Source organism: Rhinolophus hipposideros, assembly GCF_964194185.1.
Source record: "Rhinolophus hipposideros genome assembly, chromosome: 3".
Taxonomy (NCBI): Eukaryota; Metazoa; Chordata; class Mammalia; order Chiroptera; family Rhinolophidae; genus Rhinolophus; species Rhinolophus hipposideros.
In genome coordinates, this window is record NC_138049.1 from 95,231,630 (window position 1) to 95,251,121 (window position 19,492).

The window sequence follows — 19,492 nt, forward strand, 5'->3', positions numbered from 1 at the left end:
AGTTCATTTAGGAAATGAGAGGAATCAGTGAGAAAGCAAGAAACATGATCACAGAAGACCAAAGTCAGTAATTAACATAAAAGCTAATGGATCAGACTCCCCCACTAAAATGCAAAGACCCTCCAAATAGGTTGAAATATAAAATCTAACAAGATGTGCTGTTTTAAGAGACAGCTAAAAATTACGTAGAAGTAAAAGGATAGACAATTTATCAAACAAATATAAACAAAAAAAGAGAAATATTCTATTATCCAAGAAGTAAAATTCAAGGCAGAAAAACACAAATAGGACAAAAAGAATAACTTTATAGACTAGTTTAAGTCTCCATGCATTGTACCTAACAGACACAAGTATTTGTACACTAAATAACAGTATCGAAATATACAAAGCAAAAGCTCTGGACAAGATGAAATTGAAAGAAATAACTATATAAAAGACTTGAAGACAATACTATTATTCTATGGGAGTTTATAACCAAACAGAGAAAAATAAAATTTGAATAATTAAAGTGGTTAAATACACATTCATCAGTCCCACACAAATTGAATAAACCTTCATTAAAAACATCCACAGAACACTTTTATAAAAGGTTAGGCCTCAAAACCTCAATAAATTCTAAAAAGCAATAACTACATAAGCCATATTTTCTTTCCACAAGGTAAAATTCCTACAAGCAGAAAATTAAAAAAAAAAGAAAAGGAAAAAGCCAATCACACAGAAATTTGTAAATATTCTTAATTATTGAACAAAACACAAACTACTTAGAAAACAAAACATATAAGCATAGCAGGGATGTGAATATATTTGAAATTAGAGATAAGAAAAAGCCTTCAACGTATTCATTTGTATATAAACAAAAACGAAAAATAAGCATCGGGGGAAAAAATAAGTTACCAGGGGAAAAACTCTAGAGAAAACAAAAATAAGCAGAAAATAAGAAATTAATACATTCTAAAACAAAATCACAATTGGCAAGCAAATCCAAACTAGTTTTTTTGAAGGGAAAAAAAGGTACTTTTAGCAAATCTAATCAAGGAAAAAAGGAATGATGGTAGAACTAAGAGAAGATAAATTTCTTATAATCTGGAAGTAGCAAATTTAATAGAAATACTTATTCTCTATTAAAATTCTCTACTAATAAATGTATTAAATTTCAAAAAATGAAGTTTGCTAGAAAAGTATAAATTACCTAAATTTAGTAAATAATAAACACAAAATGAGAAATATACATTAAAACAATATTAAATTTAAAAATAGATAACCTAATAGTCACAGAAGAAAGTGATAATTATCAAGAAATTATTTCCAAAAAGGGCTCTGAACTCTAAAGTTTTAGAAGCACCATCCTTCAATCTTTCATGGAACAAATCACTCCCATGCTATAATGTAACTGCTTAATGCGTAGAAAAATATATACAGTTATCCTATCCGCTTTACAGAGCTAGCAAAATCCCTATGTCAAAACTTGGACGATAGCCCAAAAAGACCAAACTCACTCATGCAAAAATGCAATTTTCCCAAGTAAAATATTAGGAAATCCAAGTCCGTACTTCCAATAAGGCAGTCAGTCACATTTTAGGAAAAATGCATTCCCAAGGACATCACATATTTCAAAACTAATTTTCCCAGAAAAATAAACATAAAAATAGAGAGGGTACGAGGATGGACAGCATTACGTCTACAATCGCTGTACTCTATGTTTTCTTTGAGACTGCTTTTTCTTATCTCACCATGCTTTCTAATATTTCCAAAAAACACCTCTTGCTCATAGTGGTGGTTTCTTTTGGATCTTTATCGCAATTCTGTCGCGAAGTTACTGAGACGTGCACATGCTTTTCAACACATTTTAACACTATCACTTAATGAATGCCTGGAAGAGAATATGGTAATTGTGAATGTTAAAATAGTCACCAAAATCGCTCTCACAGTGGTGCTGGTAGGGAACCCCGGGTTTTACAGGATAGTGACGAAGGATGATGGTATGCATACCAGTCAAAGTTGCACCGTTATGTGGCAAAGCATGAGCAGTTTACAATGCACAGAGATGGCCAGTTTTGAAATTATGCAATTCTTGGTCATTTTTAGACTAGAAATATATGCATTACTTCAAATTTTGAAAACAAAGTGAAACTCTACTAGTATTATTAGATCAATGATTTTAAATCCATATAATTCAAGTTTACATAAGATGCAAGTAAACTAAATCATTTTTTAAAATGTTTTTAATTAAACTCCCTGATTCCAGGAGTTCAAAGATGATTCAATGTTGGAAAATTTATTAATATGTCATCAAATCAAATGAAAAAAAACTGTATGACCACCTTCGCAGATACCCAAAAAGTGTATCTGACAAAATTCCAGAGCCATGCCTAATTCAAATTCTTTAAAAACTGAAACTAGAGGGAAATTTCCTCTATTTCCTCTAGATGAAGACTATCTGACTCCAAACAGCCAACCTAAAGATAAAACACTCTGGCTGTTCCCATTATAATCAGAAACAAAACAAGAATGTCTTCCACCATAATCGTTTTTTAACGTTCTTCTAAACATTTCAGCCAACAAACTATGCAATAAAAATTAAACTATTAGAAGAAACATCATTATTCACGGATGACAGCAAAGTATTTCCTAGAAAACCCATGCGAAATTACTAGAAAAGGTACTAGAATTGAGTGGATACCAGGACGATACACATTTAGTCTGATGAGACTACAGAACGACTGCTGCTCAGATCTTCCCACGTCTCCATCAGGACTGCTGCTGTTCTAGGTGGAGTCACTTCTGTTTGCCTGGATTACCGTATCAGCTCCTAAGCTAACCAGTTTCCCTCCCTTCAGCCTGGGGAGGTTATCATCACACAGTATAGCTACAGAATGTTTCTACAACAAATCTGATCATACTGTTCCTCGGCTTAGAATCTTCTCATAGCTTCCCATCATAGAATAAGACCCAAATTCCTTGCCGGGGCCTTATAAATACGGCCTGTATAACCAGGCCTCATACAAATGCCATTCTTGACACTAAGCTACACCGGCTTCCTTTCTGTTCCCCACACATTTTTGTGCTAGTTCTTCACCCTGCTGGCATTGCTCTTCCCTTGAATCTCACAAGGATGGCTCCTTCTAAGATGTCAGTCACATCCCCTCTTAAATGTCACCTCCCTAGAAAGCTCTTTGATCATCCAACCTAAAGTAGCCACCCAGTCACTATTTCCCATCATCTATTTTAATCCCCTCCATAAAATCTAGAGTTCATGATCTGATACTTTTCCCTGTATGTTTACTTCTCCCAATAATGTCACCTCCATGGGAGCAAGAACTGTGTCTTAATAACTGTTCAACTCCAACACATCAATAAGTGCCTGGCACGCAAGAGTCACTCAGTAAACATCTGACTCTTAGTTACTGTCATTCTCCACAAAACAGGAACCATGCCTATTTTGTTCACTGTTCTATCCCCAGGACTCTTGACACTGGGTATATAGTGAATAAATATCTGATGAATGAATGTCCCTCCCTCCCTTTTAAGACCCTAGTATATTCTAAGATTGGGCAAACTATTTTGTTTAAGTCTAACACATTGCTGGCTTATACTGAACTTACAGCCAACTAATACTATCCTAAAAGATTTAATATGAACTGCATAAAATTAGATCTTCCTACCTCTACCCATCCATCCCCCAAATTCTACACATGTGTGATTGACTTAAGATAAACACAGAGCTTTAATAGTTTGACAGCCTTGTTGAAATTAATCTTTAAAATACCTTGGTCAAAAAAATATTTACAAGAAAATAACAGGTCAAAAAAAATTAAATCTTTTTAGTCCTAATCCATAAACTGTGTAAGCAGCTGACCATAGAAAAGACCTTTTCTAAAGTAACACTGAAAAAAAAAAATTAGGTATTAAAAAGTTAATCTTGTCAGTATATAGACCATTCTATGCTAAAACAGTCAAAACTAACAAAGCCACAGAATGATTGCCTCTTAAGGATTTAAGATACTGGATTATCATTTTGATTACCCAAAAGTTACTCTTTAAATTTAACACAGTGTACATATTCCCTGATTTGTGGGCACTCTAAGTATCTAATTACTTCAGACAAAAAGCTACATTCTCCATTTTTTATATTTTGTTTTTATTCAAGAGTGTACTCACAGGCAGCACTTTAAAATCAGGTTTTAAAATAAAGGCCGAAACTAAAAAAAATTTTGCAAATATGACACTGCTACAAGAATGATCGTCTTAATAATTTAAACCCTAAAATGTCCTGTAGAATTAAAGTCTTTATACATAGAATGTGTAAGATCGGTATCATTTAAAATAAACAACTGAAAAACCACCAATCGTGGGCAAATTTGTCAATGAAGATAAACATCGGTTTCGGCCTTCCAGAGCAGGAAAACCAGCAATTAATTCATCTTGTGACAGAATATAAACTGTGCTTCAGAATTTGGCCTTTAAAGTCTCCTTCTCCAGCAGCAAGTCGGCGTACCTATGCTGGAGCTCCTTTTCTCTTTCCTGCTGTCGCTGGACATCTTCTTTTAGACACTTGAAGAAACAAAAACATTAAATAATTATTTCATATGTAAGCACACTGAAATTTTAAAAAATCGTATGGTACTTTATCATCTTACAAACAGCTGAGCTGAGCCCTGACTCTTAAGAGGCAAGTATTCCCCAATGAGAAACAAAAATAGCAACTACTTTGCTAAAACAAGTACGATTCCAGCCATTCTTCAGTCATATGAATGACTACCGTCGTTTTGTCAAATCTCTGCTTCTACAGCAAATAAACAAGCCATTCTTGTCTTAGCACGTCCCACAAATGCACTTAAATAAGCCCTGACTGCCCTTTATCTGGGCAGGGGCTATCATGTCACTTGAGAAATAAAGTTAAACCAAAGGAATTTGATGCTTTGGAATGACTAGCTATATTCCCAGCATCCCAAGTTACTAAACAAAAAGACACTGATTTAATGTACCTTGGAGAGCTGTCTGAATGGGATGCAATTAACTTTCAGGGGACAAATGCCAAGGTTACTTATTCCACTTCATAATGTATCTCTATACAAAACAGAAAACGAGTTGAGGGAAAGCCTTTGTGTCCACCACTGACCATTCTGTCCGTCTACACCCGGGCAATTCTAGTATCAGAAAGGCAGAAAGTTTAGGTTCGCACTGAAAGAAGCCAGACAGTATCAACTTCAGAAGACAGCCTGAACAGGAAGACGAAGAGAAAAGCAAAGCGCTGCATAAGCCTTCGCAGCTCTTTGTAAGCAAGGCTGCCAGGCAATGTTACCTCTAGCCTCCGGGGAATCGCGGAATCTTCGTGTTTCTTGAGTTCTTCAAAAGTGCGTAACTCTAAGTAAGCCTGCTCAATCTGGTCCCATAAGTCATTCAACTGTTTCATGAGCCCCATAGCACGAGACTGGTAACCCCCAAGCAAAATTTTCATCTTCTTCTCCATCTTTGCAGCTCTCTTGGCTTCTGTCGTCATGTGACCTCTATTTATCTGGACGGGGGGAGGGATCACATCAGTACACGTGAGAAAAGCAGGCAAATAACAGGATTAAAAAGGCACTACTGGTTCATCGACTGCCTCAAAAAAGTACAGTCGAGTCCCCTATACTTCAGCTACCGTAACACAAAATTAGCCTTAAAAAGAGTCTGTCTTGCATCTAAAGGGTTTTACAGGTTAGTCCCAAATAATCTATTTATAATAACTTCACCCATGGTTCAATCTCAAAGCAGGCTTGAATTTCACAGTATGGTAAAAACTAATCTCTACTTCTGAAAATAACTTCTGCTATTACCAATCTGCACTGATTCTGGAACTGGCAGAGACCCATCATTACCACCTACATCTCAAAAATGTATTTCTACATTACACACGTAGTACATTTTTAATAACCAAATAATATCCAATTGACGTACCATACTTGTGATCAAAACAAAACCCCTCAACCTATAAAATTACTCAATTATTTTTATAATGTAATAATCCTAAATTTAGCATACAACATATTAAGGAAAGTATCACATTTGGAAACAAAAATTTTTTTTTTAATTTTTGAAGACTGAAAGGACACCATAAAATTAAGAGAAATGAGTTTTCCTATTAAATATGTATGTTAAGCACAGGTGGGCTGCGTCCTCAGATCATTCTAAAATTGGGGGAAAGATGTAAAAATGTATAAACTTACAAAAGAACAGGGACAATTAACAGAAAAAAGATTTGAACAAAATTCTAAAGCTGACGCACAGGGGCAGAGGAAGCCCCAGCTGAGAAGGTCCAACGAGAGGCGGACGAGAAAGGAGCAGGTGTGGAACGCAGCGTCTCACTGGTGTAACACCTCCTCTAGGTGGATATTCTTAGGTCCCACGATATAATCGCTTCATATTTAAAAGTGATCTGTAAAAATGCTTGTTTTCTACACACAACATTATTGTGTCAAGGCTTTAGGAATTGAGATCAAAGCTTTAGGAATAAGTATTAAATCTGTGTTGGTTCCCTGCTCTCTGCTCCTCCTTTCCTCCCCTCCGTCAGTTTACTTTCTCTCTCTGCCCTCTCTCCTCTCCCACCTCCCACTCTGTCAAACCGATTCCATCAAGTGGCGTCCACAGGCAATCAAAACTATGTAGTTTCAGCATAACGGACATCCAAATGATACTCTGTGATTCATAATAATGTAACTGAGAACACATACAACAGAGGAGACAGTGTGAAAACATAAATACTTTTCTGATACTAAATGTAGGGGTGGCGGTAAATGAGCAGCGAAGGTACCAAGGGAAAACATCACGTGCAAAAAGGCGGATATGAAAACTGTACATAGGATGTCTTTTAAATATTTAGAAATAGTATCATTCCAAAACAAACACGCAGCTTTCCATAACAACTCTGAAACATCCTACAAATGCATAACAACTGATTTAAAAACAAAGATGTCGACCTCAATGCTTTATGTAAAGTTAGAATATGTAAGAACATCAAAAACTAAAGTGTTCCCAAAACATCAAGTATTTTTGAAAAACAGCACTTCATACCTACCCATCTCCAACTTTGTTTATTACAAGTCAAATACGCCTTTGGGAAGGGGGGAGACAGGAGGACACGTTGCATGTGTGTGCCTTAAGACCGTGAGATTCATCTAAAATTAATTTAAATAAAGCTCTTTTAAAACCAATCATATCTTCAGCATTTTATAAAAGTTAATGGCTTTTCTTCTTCTGCCATTCTCTTGAAGAATAAATTCATGACTAAACAATGTCCTTTATAAAGGAGCCATTTTCTTCTAATAGATAACAAATCAAAGTTCGTCGCATGGCAATGACGTGTTAAGGCAGGAAATACTGGGGGAAGCCACGCAGCACGGCAGTGTGTAAGAAAGAGTAAGTTACTCCTTCTACCAGGACTGCCACCCAGTGTTCTGAGCTGATGCAAGTTATTTAACCTGTGTCTCCACTTCGTCATCAGTAAAATGGGCAGCCTTTGCTAAAAGTTATTATGAAGCTTAAATAAGACATGAACCCCTTCGCGGCCCAGCGGCTGGCACAGAGTAAGCAGTCAACAAATGTTAGCTCTGATTACTAGTATTTTATAGACACTAAGAGTTTAACCATTTCCGCTCTCCTCTCTGATGGCCCAAGGGACTAAGGATGAGGCTTTAATACTGTCTTCATAATTCCAACCTGAATAAAAAAATGACATGGACGCCTTCCTGGAAATAAAGCTGGGAAAAATAACTGTTGCTTATTTTAAGGGAGCAGTCTGCCCCTTGAAGACCACCGCACCAAGTAACACGAATGGAGCATGTCTTTTCAAGCCAGTGGTTTTCAACTCCTACTATAATAAACTTCAGAATTACCTGTAGGGCTTTTACAAATCTACCAGTGCCAGCACCCTAAACCTACAGACCCCGATTTAAATGGTCTTAGACCTCTGTATTTTTAAAGCCCCCAACGATTCGAATAGGCAATCAGGATAGAAATCCCGTTTCAGCCACCGTCATTACAGAAGCTAGGTTATCAGCTGTTTTCTCTTAACTAGACCTACCAAAAAGCTCTCATTCCCAGTAAGTGAAAAACGAAAACCATGAGTTGCATCAAGTTCCTTATACTATAATTCAGCATATTCTAAGAATACCGACATTTGATACTCTAATTACATGTGGATTCAAATACCCATTCCAAAAACCTGAACAGCACAGAATTTCAAATTAATACATATAGTGGTTTTGAGGTTTTTGTATGTATTAAAATGTTATTTTTTTTGAAAGATGGCCAGGAGTGATAAGGAAGATGGCATTTCTTACAAAACAGGCTTCCTTTTGAAAGGAAATCTAAATTACTGGGAATACATCACATGTTCTTGGGCCTTAAGACTTCAGATGACACGGCAATGTCCCCAAGTTGACCTACAGGTTCAATGCAATCTCTGTGAGAACCCACCTTTACTTTTCTCACCCCCCCAACACCCCCCCTTTAGCAGCCATCAGTTTGTTCTCTGCATCTATGGGTCTGCTTCTACTTTCTTTGTTCACTTGTTTTGTTTTGTTTTGTGTTTCAGATCCCACACGTGTGGTCATAGGGTACTTGTCTCTCTGGCTGGCTTACCTCACTTAGCACAATACCTCTAAGTCCATCCCTGGTGTTGCACATAGTGTGTTTTTATTGTTGGGTTTTTTTGCTTGCTAAAAATTAGTCATACAAATTAACATTTTCATAGGTTAAGATAATTCAATTAGCTATATGCTGCACTCCATGGATATTCAATTTCCAGTCTGGTGTAACAGCATAATAGTTTAACTAGTCACCAAGGCACATTTAGTATGACTGGTACCTGGGAATTACCTCACCTCACACAGTTGAGTCACTTATTCCCAAACTATCAAAGCCTTCGAAACTGCAAAGTTGTTAGCTTCCATTTAATGCCAACAGTTTTACTCAGCTCGAGCTTTATAAAAGTCTTGACTCAAATATTGTGTTAAGAGTCCAAGCAAATATGGAAATAATATGGAAATAAATTCTACCAAAACAAAAAAATTAAGTACAGGGAAAAATTAATGTAGTCAAATTATACAAAGTTAGTCACTAAAAGTATAAAGAAGAAATGGAATATAGCTTTTAATATTCCATTGTGGCTTACTTATCTTACATCTGCCATCTGATCGTTAAAATGTGAAGGAAGGCATCTGTATACTTTGTAAAATGCTCAACCTGTAACTGTTCAATGCACTCTAGGAGGAAAAAAACTAATCTAAAACGTCTAGCCTTTTTCTAGCCAATAAATCTCAAGCATTAAACGCACGTGCATACACAGGACAGAACTACCTACACTTATACACACACAGAAGCAGCACTGAAGTCCAACAGAGGATAAAATCTTATTGCTTAAAATACAAAGAATCAAGAAGAACCAGACTCAGATTCATATTTCTAAGCCCTTAAAACAAATACAATTAAACATTAGCAACTGCCCTAAAGGACAACTTACTTGGGGAAAAAAACAACATTAACTTAAGGAGCTTGCACTGCATCTTATTGGTTAGCCGATTTACCAAAAGTTCTCCCAAAACAATGATTTTCAAATCACTGAATTTACAGCAGATTTACCAAAAGTTTTCAAAAAATTTTGTTTTCAAATCCTTATATGCACTTAGAGATACACTTCAAAGTCTCCTTAAAACATCTAACAAAGTTAGTAGTGCAGCTAGGATTAAGTACTTTGTTCACTTGTCACCAGACAAGCCTCCAAAATATGGTTATAATGGAAGTTTGTGCTTTAAGTTTCTAATAATCCGAAATAAAATCAAGTTCACTATAACTATTAGGAATTTAAAGTAGGACAGCATTTGATATAATTAAAGCTGACTACATCCAAAATGAAAGAGTAAAATTCAATTTAAATGAGAATATGTCTACATATAAATGTGTAAGGAAACCAAGTTGACCAATTTCACGCACCATAATTCTGTTTTATGATGTCTGGAATTTGCTTCAAAATAATGGGGAAGGGCAAGTAGATGAAACAAAGTGGGTATAAGTTAATGACTGTCAGGTGAGTGATAATACATGAGGACTCATTGCACTAGTCTACTTCTGGGTGTATTTTTAAATTCCCAAAATAAAAGATTTTTTATAATTCAAATTCGGTATCTACTCTAAAGGCTAATTATTTTAAGACTGTACACCACAAACCGTGAAACATCAATACAATTAAATATCATGGAGACATTAACATGTATGTCAACTATTTCAACACACGAAAATTTATATATGAAATGTTCAATTCAAATCCAGTTACATGAGATCCATTTAAACTAACCAAAATCTGATTGCTTCTTCTCCTAAAATTGACCCATGTCTCAAATTTCAGACATTCATTAAAATGTATTAAAAAAAAAACTTAGCCACCCTGCTGTCCAAGGTGAAGTTACTTCTTGATTCCTCAAGGCACCAAACCAAGTTTATCCCATTCCGATAACACTAAGGGTGAACCAGACCTGAAGAGACCTGGGAGAGAATTCCCATTCCCTAAAACGTGCGATTTGCTAGGCACCCAGTATCTCATTTAATCTTACATTATCTCAAACTCTCACTTCCCGGAGATAGAAACTATTACCTACCCAAATTTTACAGGTGAGAAAATCTGAGACCCAGAGAGGTTAAGTAACTTGTGCTAGGCCACACAGCCACAAGTGATGAAGCTATGCAGTCGTGTCCTGCTTGAAAGTCCAACACTTTAGGCCAAACCACTGCTAATAAACTGCAAGTCCTCCCTGCCTCAGCTCCCGAACCACAAACATGCCTGAAGAAATTCCAGCTGTGGGACCCAATGGCTCAATGCCACCAGACAGTTCCCTGAAAAACAAATTATTCTAGACACATGTAAATAAGACCTTAATTAATGGATCTGCCCGTCATTCTTTCTCTGACTTAGATAATAACCCTACATAGCTACATATAAGAATTTTGCACTTCAGAAAAGCTTTTACTTTTCCCAGCTTGTATTTTTAAATTCCTAATTCTTTGATTCTTAACAAGCTATAAAACGATAGGAAAACAAACATCTCAGAAAATTTTTACAGGATATAAAAAGTTCCTTGACAACTTTTCAAGAAGTTGGGCAGAATATAACTCCCAGAATTATTTGGAGATTTCACCAAAGCTAATCTTTGCCACCAACTTTAAATAAGAGCAAGTGATCAGGTTTCTTTTTATTTTTCAGTAACATTTATAATATTATACTATTAAATGGAACAAAATACTATGTGATGACCCCAATTTTAAACACCTTCCTCCTTTCACCCACACATATGTATGTATGTACAGAGTAACCTTTTTCTATATTTAATCATATATGTACACATACATAAATATAAATATAAATACACCCACACACACACACCCTGCAAAATGTTTAAGGTGATTATGTCTAAATGATAGGCTCTTTTCTTCATTTTTTAAATGTCTTTTTAAATTTTCTACAAAGTACAGGTATTATTTTTAGAAAAATGCCCTACAAATGTTATTTTTTTAAATGCATAGAAGAGAAACTGTCTAAAAAAGACTGGCCAGAGACCAGTGGAAAACTGATGGTCCCCAGGAGATGAATCAGTGGAACCGTAAGTGTTTCCTTGGGTCATTACAAAAGGGGGCTGTATGGGACTTATAAAAGTGTAATTGTTACTTTCGAACTCCCTAAGTTTGTTAAGGTTACTAAGTTTAAGTAATTCCAAAATAAACACATTATCCCTGGGTCTCCAATACTGTCTTCAGTTAAAGTCTGTTACCGTGAGGTTCCGAAACATTCAGAGCACCCCTCACTGAAACTCTTGCTTGCGGGGCCCAGAATATAACCTTGTACCACTGGAAACCCAGGTTTAGGAACGCCCCAAATAAATACAGAATTCACGGCTGCTCCAGCCCATCATTCAGCAACATGATCCTGTCGTTGTAAAGATGCGGTTCCACCATTGAAATGTTTGTAAACAAGAGTCCAGGAGTGACTCTCCTTTAATCTCTATACTGCTCACTAGTAGCATTAAGTTTTATCAGGGAACCTTCTCTTATTAATGAGATGCAGGTCCAAGTAAGTGATTCTTGTCAACATCTCTCAGAGTTCACAACTGCAGAATGCATCCCTGCAAAGCATGCTAAGGAACAAGGCAAAACCTTAACAAAAACCTTTCCAAGAACAGTGATGTACTAAACCAAGTAATACCGAGAGTACTTTACATCTGCATAAACTAGGAAACGAAACACAAACTGCACGAAACAAGTTCAACTCAATGTTGAGACATAACAGAAGCAACATGGTTGAACCAAGGAGATCTCTGGTCCAGCTCTGGAGTCCTTGCCAGAAACAACCAAGAAATCTGCCCATGCTTTTAAAGGTCATGACGGAGCAGAACTTGAGAAACAGCATTCCAAAGTACCGGGAACCTCTCTCCTGCACCCCATGCCACCCCCCACATACACCCACAAGGGAATGTAAGTATAGCCCTGCTGAGACACAACATACAGTCCTCCACCCAGAACTGCCCACTAACTAATCCTTACCCTAAAAATATGAAGGGGATATTTTTCCTGTGTAAAAACATCTGACTTTATAACAAAAATCACTGAGAAAATGGTATCCATTGTGCAGCCACTTTTGCTGAAATATAACCATTCGGCAAAGGAAGGGGTCCTCACAGAGTTCTGCAAATACACTGAGAAGGATTTTAAATGTGTTATCTGTGTTCTTTAAGTTATTTTATTTCCAAGAAGTCAGTGTTACATAATATTTCTTGACTAAGTTGACTGTGCCAATAAAATACAGGGAGAAGTATTACTTCTGGACCTCGTTTCCACCTCTAAGGAAAGCCTTCCCATTTTTATAGCTAACATGACAAAATCGACTTTTCAGCCAAACTTCCTCAACACAGCAGTTTAGATACTATTTCAAATACTATTAAATTTAATAGCAGGCCTAAATTCAGACTTCTCATTTCACTTTTGCACCTACTGGAAATTATTTCACTTAAAATAATTATGTCTTCAGACGATTTCCTATTTCCACTTAAAGTGGAAACAAATTAGAACACTTCACATTCTATTTGCACTTCCCAAATACAGTAATGACTCATTTATCTGGCATCGTCAGAAAACGAGGTTCTCCACATTAAGCGGTTTCCAGATAACTGAAGTCCACAGGAGTGGAGCACTCATCTGCCCTGCTTCCTGCTATATGGCCAGGGCCTACCGCGGGCTGGCACATAGTAGGTGCTCAGTAATAGTCAAGGGACATGGAATTAAATAAAGTACTAAAGCTCTTTAATTTTTAACCCCTTTGGTGAAAACTTACCTATTATAGCCATCCCTCTTTTTAAAAACATGACACTGAACAGAAATTAAGCTTCTCTTACTTATTTGGTGTGTCACTATAAACGACAATCACTGTACCTTCCAACCATACACTTACAATGTCCTCACAGAAGCTATGCAAATACACAGGGCGTCTTGCCACCATATTTAAATGGCCTCAACATGCTGTGCTTTCTGACTTTTCCTGTTCTGATAGTAGCTGTCAGTTCTGTGTGTTGTTGCTGCATTATTTTACACACAAATGTCTGGCAAGGTTCTCAAATTAATTCTGCCTCCAAAGCAAAATAAAATACATGGACTTGGTTAACTTCAGAAGTCTTTCTCACTTACTTCTGACCCGTGATTACATTCTGATTCTATTTATTTAACAGACTCCTTGCACCACCCACCATATTCTACATAAAATCTAAGATGGTTCTCTTAGTTTTAAATGAGTATCTTAAGGATTTTCATTTAAGTTCTAAGTTTCAAATATTAATCATGAGTAATGGCTCAAAGACTAGCTCCAACATAAACCTCAGGGCATATTTTTTTAATCCATTTAGGAGACACCAACCACGACAAAGCTGGATTTCATCTTGCTTGATATGCTGTGATAGGGCCATAATTTAAATTCACTGTTCCAAAGTTCATGGCAGCAAAAATCAAACACACTGGCAGCCATGGTGTACTATACTTGCACAGAAAGGCATATGTCCCTGAACCTAAGAGTGGAAAGGATAATTTCAGTATAGCATTTAGTTTATATAATACAACTGGAGTTCCTTCCCCACAACAAACTCTGAATAATGTTTATAATTTAGCAATCAACTGAAATGATGAAAGAATTACCACAATTGAAATAAAATATTTATGTATTTCAAACCAGTAGAATTGTGTCTTCAAAAACTAAAATAAGCTAAGACAAACCTAGCTCTGAATTAGGGATGGATACAAATAAAATAGGGGATTTGTTTATTTGGGTTTTTGGGTCTCTTTTCTTCTTTTTTAAAGATTTAATGAACTTTCACTTGAAATAAGCATAGTTTACTAAATTAGAGGTTTTGATTACATATTCTTTAAAAGTAACTAGCTGGGTAAATAATAAAGTAAGTTATCCAGGAGTCAAGAAAAGAAAAATTACTTCAGACTGTTTTATGAATATTCTTCCAAAATCACCAATCCTTCAACAAAAATAGTTCAACGGAAGATTTCAGTTCCTGGTACTGAACTGAACAAAGAGAACCACATGTTTTTAATGGTTGCTCATAAACGACCCAAATAAATCTCCTAAAGAACAGCAGTGGTTCTTTCTGTACTTTTCCCTTCAAAACTCACAAGACCAATTCAACATAGAAATAAAAATCACTGTACTTTATGGCACCACTCACTTTGTGACACATTTATTTGCTGTCATGAAAGTTAGTGCCTCAACAAAGTAAATGAGATTTAAGGAAAAACTTTTTTTTAACATTTTAAACGGCACAAAATGTCCTTACCATTTGAGACAGAAAGAGTTTACCGACCTCAAATGAGAAGATTTTCAAACTGAGAAATCTAAGTATTTATATATAAATGTTACAAGAAAGCTTTCCAAATAGCTTTCCAATCAACTATGATACTGACCTTAGATCAGAATTACACTGCTAACTACCACTTATAAGAAATGAAGCCTACACAACAGAAAACATAACTTAAAATTTAACCACTGATGTTCTACTTTCCCTCACTTTAACTATGAATTAAAACACAGAGCAACAGCACCCCCTGCTGGAAGTCACTAATACAACTAAGAGTAACCAGTAGCACTAGATTGCTAAGATTTCACGCGAATTACTTTAGAAACTCTGATTTCTCCCTAAATGACAAAAGAGGCTCACAGGCATTAAACACTATGTGCCTACACATATGATCTTAAAGGTAAAATTAAGACTTAGAATCATTGCAAATTAAAAGATACCAATTTTTCCTGCTGGTTTCCCTCACCCCACAACAGCCCCAACCACCCCAAAGATGCTACCATTTTTTATTTTAACTCTGAATTAAAATACTTTCAAATCTGCTTTCTGTAAAGAGAACTGATAATCACGTAAGAGAAAACTGAGGCCATTTTCTGCATGTGACTGCCTGAAGCACTCCTTTTTCTTCCCCATTCCATTTTGGCCTCAGAAACATCCCTGAAGACCACCATTGAGAATCCACGAGGCACAGAGACAACCTTTCAGTGGTGACCAGAGGGTAAGGCGGAGGGGAGATGGTAGAAGAGGGTAAAGGGGGTCAAATATACTCTGATGGAAGAACTGACGCTGGGTGGTGAACACATAATGCAATACGTAGATGATGTATTACAGAATTGTAATACTTGAAATCTATGTAGTTTTGTTGACCACTGTCACCGCAATAAATTTTAATTAAAAAAAAAAAAAAAAGGAAAAGAAAAAGAATCCACGAGGCAGTCTAGGGGTCCATGAACCACAATTTCCATGCCATCGGCAAAATGCCTACACAGATTCTGGAATTCAAAAAATGCAGACTATATTAAGAAACCACATGTCATGAAACTCCCATCTAGTACATTTCAACATTTTCACAGACATGAAAAATCATGGAAGCCATTGTCTAGATAATCCAACTCGGCGCTCTCTGTAAAAAAATCACAGGAAATCAGAGGATGCACAAAAAGGTATCAAAGTTTTATAAATGTGCTCTTTTGGCTATAGAAGAAAGGCTCCTTGGTACCACGGAGATCCCTTCTTAGAGAAAACAATTTACTCTAGCACTGATTTATACTGTTTCAAATGCCTAGTGTTAACTTCTTGGCTCCTTGTTCCCACATCTAAAACGTTCTGACTGACCTGTGGCCAACTTGGAGGGCACTCTATCAGGAAGGCCAGCAACTGAAAAACCCAACAAAGAAGGCCAAAGAAGATCAAACACTTCAGTGTAGTTTTCCCTTAAGAACTGCTCAGGCAAATCACCTCAGGTCTAATTTTCTGAAGTTGTTTCTAGTGGCATTATTTGGTTATTTCAGTCAAAGTACATTTAAATTAGAATGTTAAAAGGATACCAACCTCAAGCCTCTTTTCAAGCGACTCAATTCTGTCCTTTTTGCTTGCTAGGTTGGCCCGTGTATAGCGGCTCTGCCCAGGGAGATATAAAACTTGACTGTAGCATTCTTCCCACACCTGGTTATAAGCTTCACTTGAGAGTTCTCCATGGCTCATACCTTGTTTTACCACTTCCATCTCCTGTACCAGAACGTCCTGGGCCTGTTTACAATAATAATTTCAGTAAGTTTGAGTACTAGAAATACTTGCCATCAACAGAAAGCTACAAAAGACTAGTTTTTCCTCCTTCTTTGGGCAAAGGAAAGGCGTTCTGGTTGACTGGGGTTTTTTTGGAAGAGGGGAACACCACCTAAGCAAAAGGAATGAAGAAGCCTGTAAGTCAATGCAGACTGGTCTGAAAAGTCAAGCATTCACATATCCCCAATAACATAAATGTCCTTTCCTTCACTCATTATAATAGTAGCTACCATTTCTCAGGTATCTACTATGTGCCAGGAACTGGATTTAATCGTTTTACCTATATGTATTATCTCCAAACCCCACAACCACCTTACAAAGTAGCCAACGTTAACTTCATTTTGAAGTTGATGAGAGAGATGAAACAACTTGTTCAAAAGCACATCACTAGTAAGCAGACAAGGCTGGATCACGCCCAAGCCAAAGCCCATCGGTGCTTGGGTGAGCTCCTTCAATTCTACCATCCCTCCCTCCCTCCACTTAGGACTTCACAGGATCCTGAAAGGGAACTAGGCATTTTTTTGACACATGCCTTCTTTCTCATCTGATGGAATGCCCCCGACATTGCCAGAGAATGATACTGGAGGCACAAATCAAATAACAATGGACCACAGACCAGCTTTTGTTCACTACTAAAGAAGCAGTTCAAGATGACAGACGGGGTGGGTGGGGCTTGGACAAGCCTGGGTTCAAATCACAGCTTCACCATTTAAGTAGCCGTCTGACAATAACATCTGAGACCATTTCTCATCTGTCAAATGGGGATAATACACATAAAGAGACTAGCCCAACATGAGACACACAGACTCCGTGAGCATAGCACATCAACCTTTTCCAGCGCTTTGCTTCATGGCTCATGAAAAACTGACAATCACTTTTTGTGCTTTATAGAAAGCTTTCCATCATTCTAGTAATATTAGAAAATAAACGCAAACCAAAATATGTAAAATCAAGAGACATGAGCGGCACACAAAAAATTTAAACAAAAATGTGGAAAATCACATCTATAAAAGATAAAGAATGTATACCTTAAAAAATACCCTTTAAGAAAAATAATAAACCAACTTTCACACACTTAATGAAAATTTGACACTTTACTATAGAAGAAATGGTATTTTACTCTGAAACTGTACGTAGTAAAAAATTTACAATTCCAGCTCTTATAATTCTGAGAGAGTACAGCTAAGTTATCTTTAAACTTTCCAGAAAGAATCTGCTAAGTAAATAGCTGCTTTGAATTCTTTCTGGAACAAACAAGACTATAAATAGATAAATAAAATATGGGAGAATATTTAAACTACTTTGTTTCAAATAATTCCGAAGCACTACTTACAATTATTATTTTCAAATATTTTGTTAGAATCTATCCCCTACAGAACCAATAGTAGCAACAACGTGATCCTTATTTCAAGTTTCCATACATACAATAAATTTAGGAAAACTTAATTCCAAAATCCCATCTTCCCCTCACATTTTCACTCTCAAAAGAGGAAACTGTTCAAGGATCAAGTTCATAGTGCCATTCTCCACCCCATCAATGACTAAATGTGCATGCCACAGTGCAAGCACTCCACAGATGTCCACTTCCCATCGCACTTTACTTAAAAAAAAGTAATTCAAAGTTACTCAGAAACCAGGGGCAAATTGTTGAAATAGAAATCTAAACCCTCCTCTCTGTTTCTATTTTCTAAAAATCCTGTAATAAACATGTATTACTTATGCAATAAGGTAAAACACAAAGAAAAAGAGGGAAAGGGAAAGTAGAGGAGAAAAGACAGAAAAAAGAATCTTAATTTTTTCTCCCAAGTATGCGTTAGCCCATTCCAATCTGTAGGTTTATAACCGCCCCTCAGGGATAAAGAGGAAAGAAAAATGACTTTTAAGCTAATGACCACTCCAACCATAAAACCAAATTGTATTTTTTCACACCGTTGTACAGATTTCTCTTCACAACCACAGCTGTTTGCTCTGTCGGAGCAGAAAGAATAAAATGCATATGGATGAAGAAGCAGGACAGACTTTACAGAATAAAACATTTATTTCCTTATCCAAAAAGGACATGGGGAAATCATGTAAGGGAATAAGTTCAGTAAAAAATATTTCCTTTCTTTGAATAAGTGAAAGGTTTGATCTGTTCAAAAAGGTTTGAACATTTTTAATATATTCTTGCTTTTTTATACTAGTTTAAATAAGTGACGTTTGAGTATTAAAGGCATTCCATTCTATTCAGAGTTAGCCGAGTTAAACAGAGAACGTGGCAATTGCAGTCACTGTCAATCAGCACATGGCCATGAAACAAAAACACCTTGTCACCAAAGCCAGTGTTTATCTGATAAAGGTCTATCAGTAACCTGGCAGCTGGGGGGGGTGGGGGGGAGTTCCTTTTATAACATTTAACATGAATACTTATCTCCTAACCATCTATTTCAGTCGTTTATGAATATCAGTATGGATGGGGGGGGAAGTTAGTATTTGTCCAAGACACACCGTTATCAAACAAATACTTATATCTCAAGAGAGAAATATTCCTGCTCAATCATACCTTTTTCAGATCGTCTTTGGAGAACTTTTCATAAGAGTTATGTTCCAGATAGGCAATGTGCTCTGAATTATTAGTAGCAAATCCTACAGTTTTTCCTTTTTTATTTCCAGATGGCTCATAAGGGTGATGTAGAAGGTCATAATGAAGCATTGTAATCATTTCTTTTTTGATTAATTCTTCACTTTTCTGTAAATCTGTTAAAGGTGGTTCTACATTTAAGGGTCTTAGAATAGTTTCATTTACCTAAAATTTTAAAACAAGTATAATTACCAAACATATCGCTGCAAAATAC

General features: G+C 36.4%; 1 protein-coding gene across 4 annotated transcripts in view; it reads right to left on the minus strand.

Moving 5' to 3' along the window:
• Nucleotides 1-286: 286 nt before the first annotated feature.
• The window catches only part of CDC5L (cell division cycle 5 like), a 44,439-nt gene continuing 25,233 nt past the window's right edge, over nucleotides 287-19,492 (minus strand). For all 4 annotated transcript variants that reach the window (XM_081045120.1, XM_081045118.1, XM_081045119.1 and 1 more), the window contains 4 exons: nucleotides 19,201-19,443; nucleotides 16,425-16,622; nucleotides 5,303-5,515; nucleotides 287-4,551 (listed from right to left, as the gene is read on the minus strand). In XM_081045120.1, the coding sequence (XP_080901246.1) occupies nucleotides 4,447-4,551; nucleotides 5,303-5,515; nucleotides 16,425-16,622; nucleotides 19,201-19,443 (759 nt within the window). In that variant the 3' untranslated portion in view covers nucleotides 287-4,446. The remainder of the gene's footprint in view (nucleotides 4,552-5,302; nucleotides 5,516-16,424; nucleotides 16,623-19,200; nucleotides 19,444-19,492) is intronic.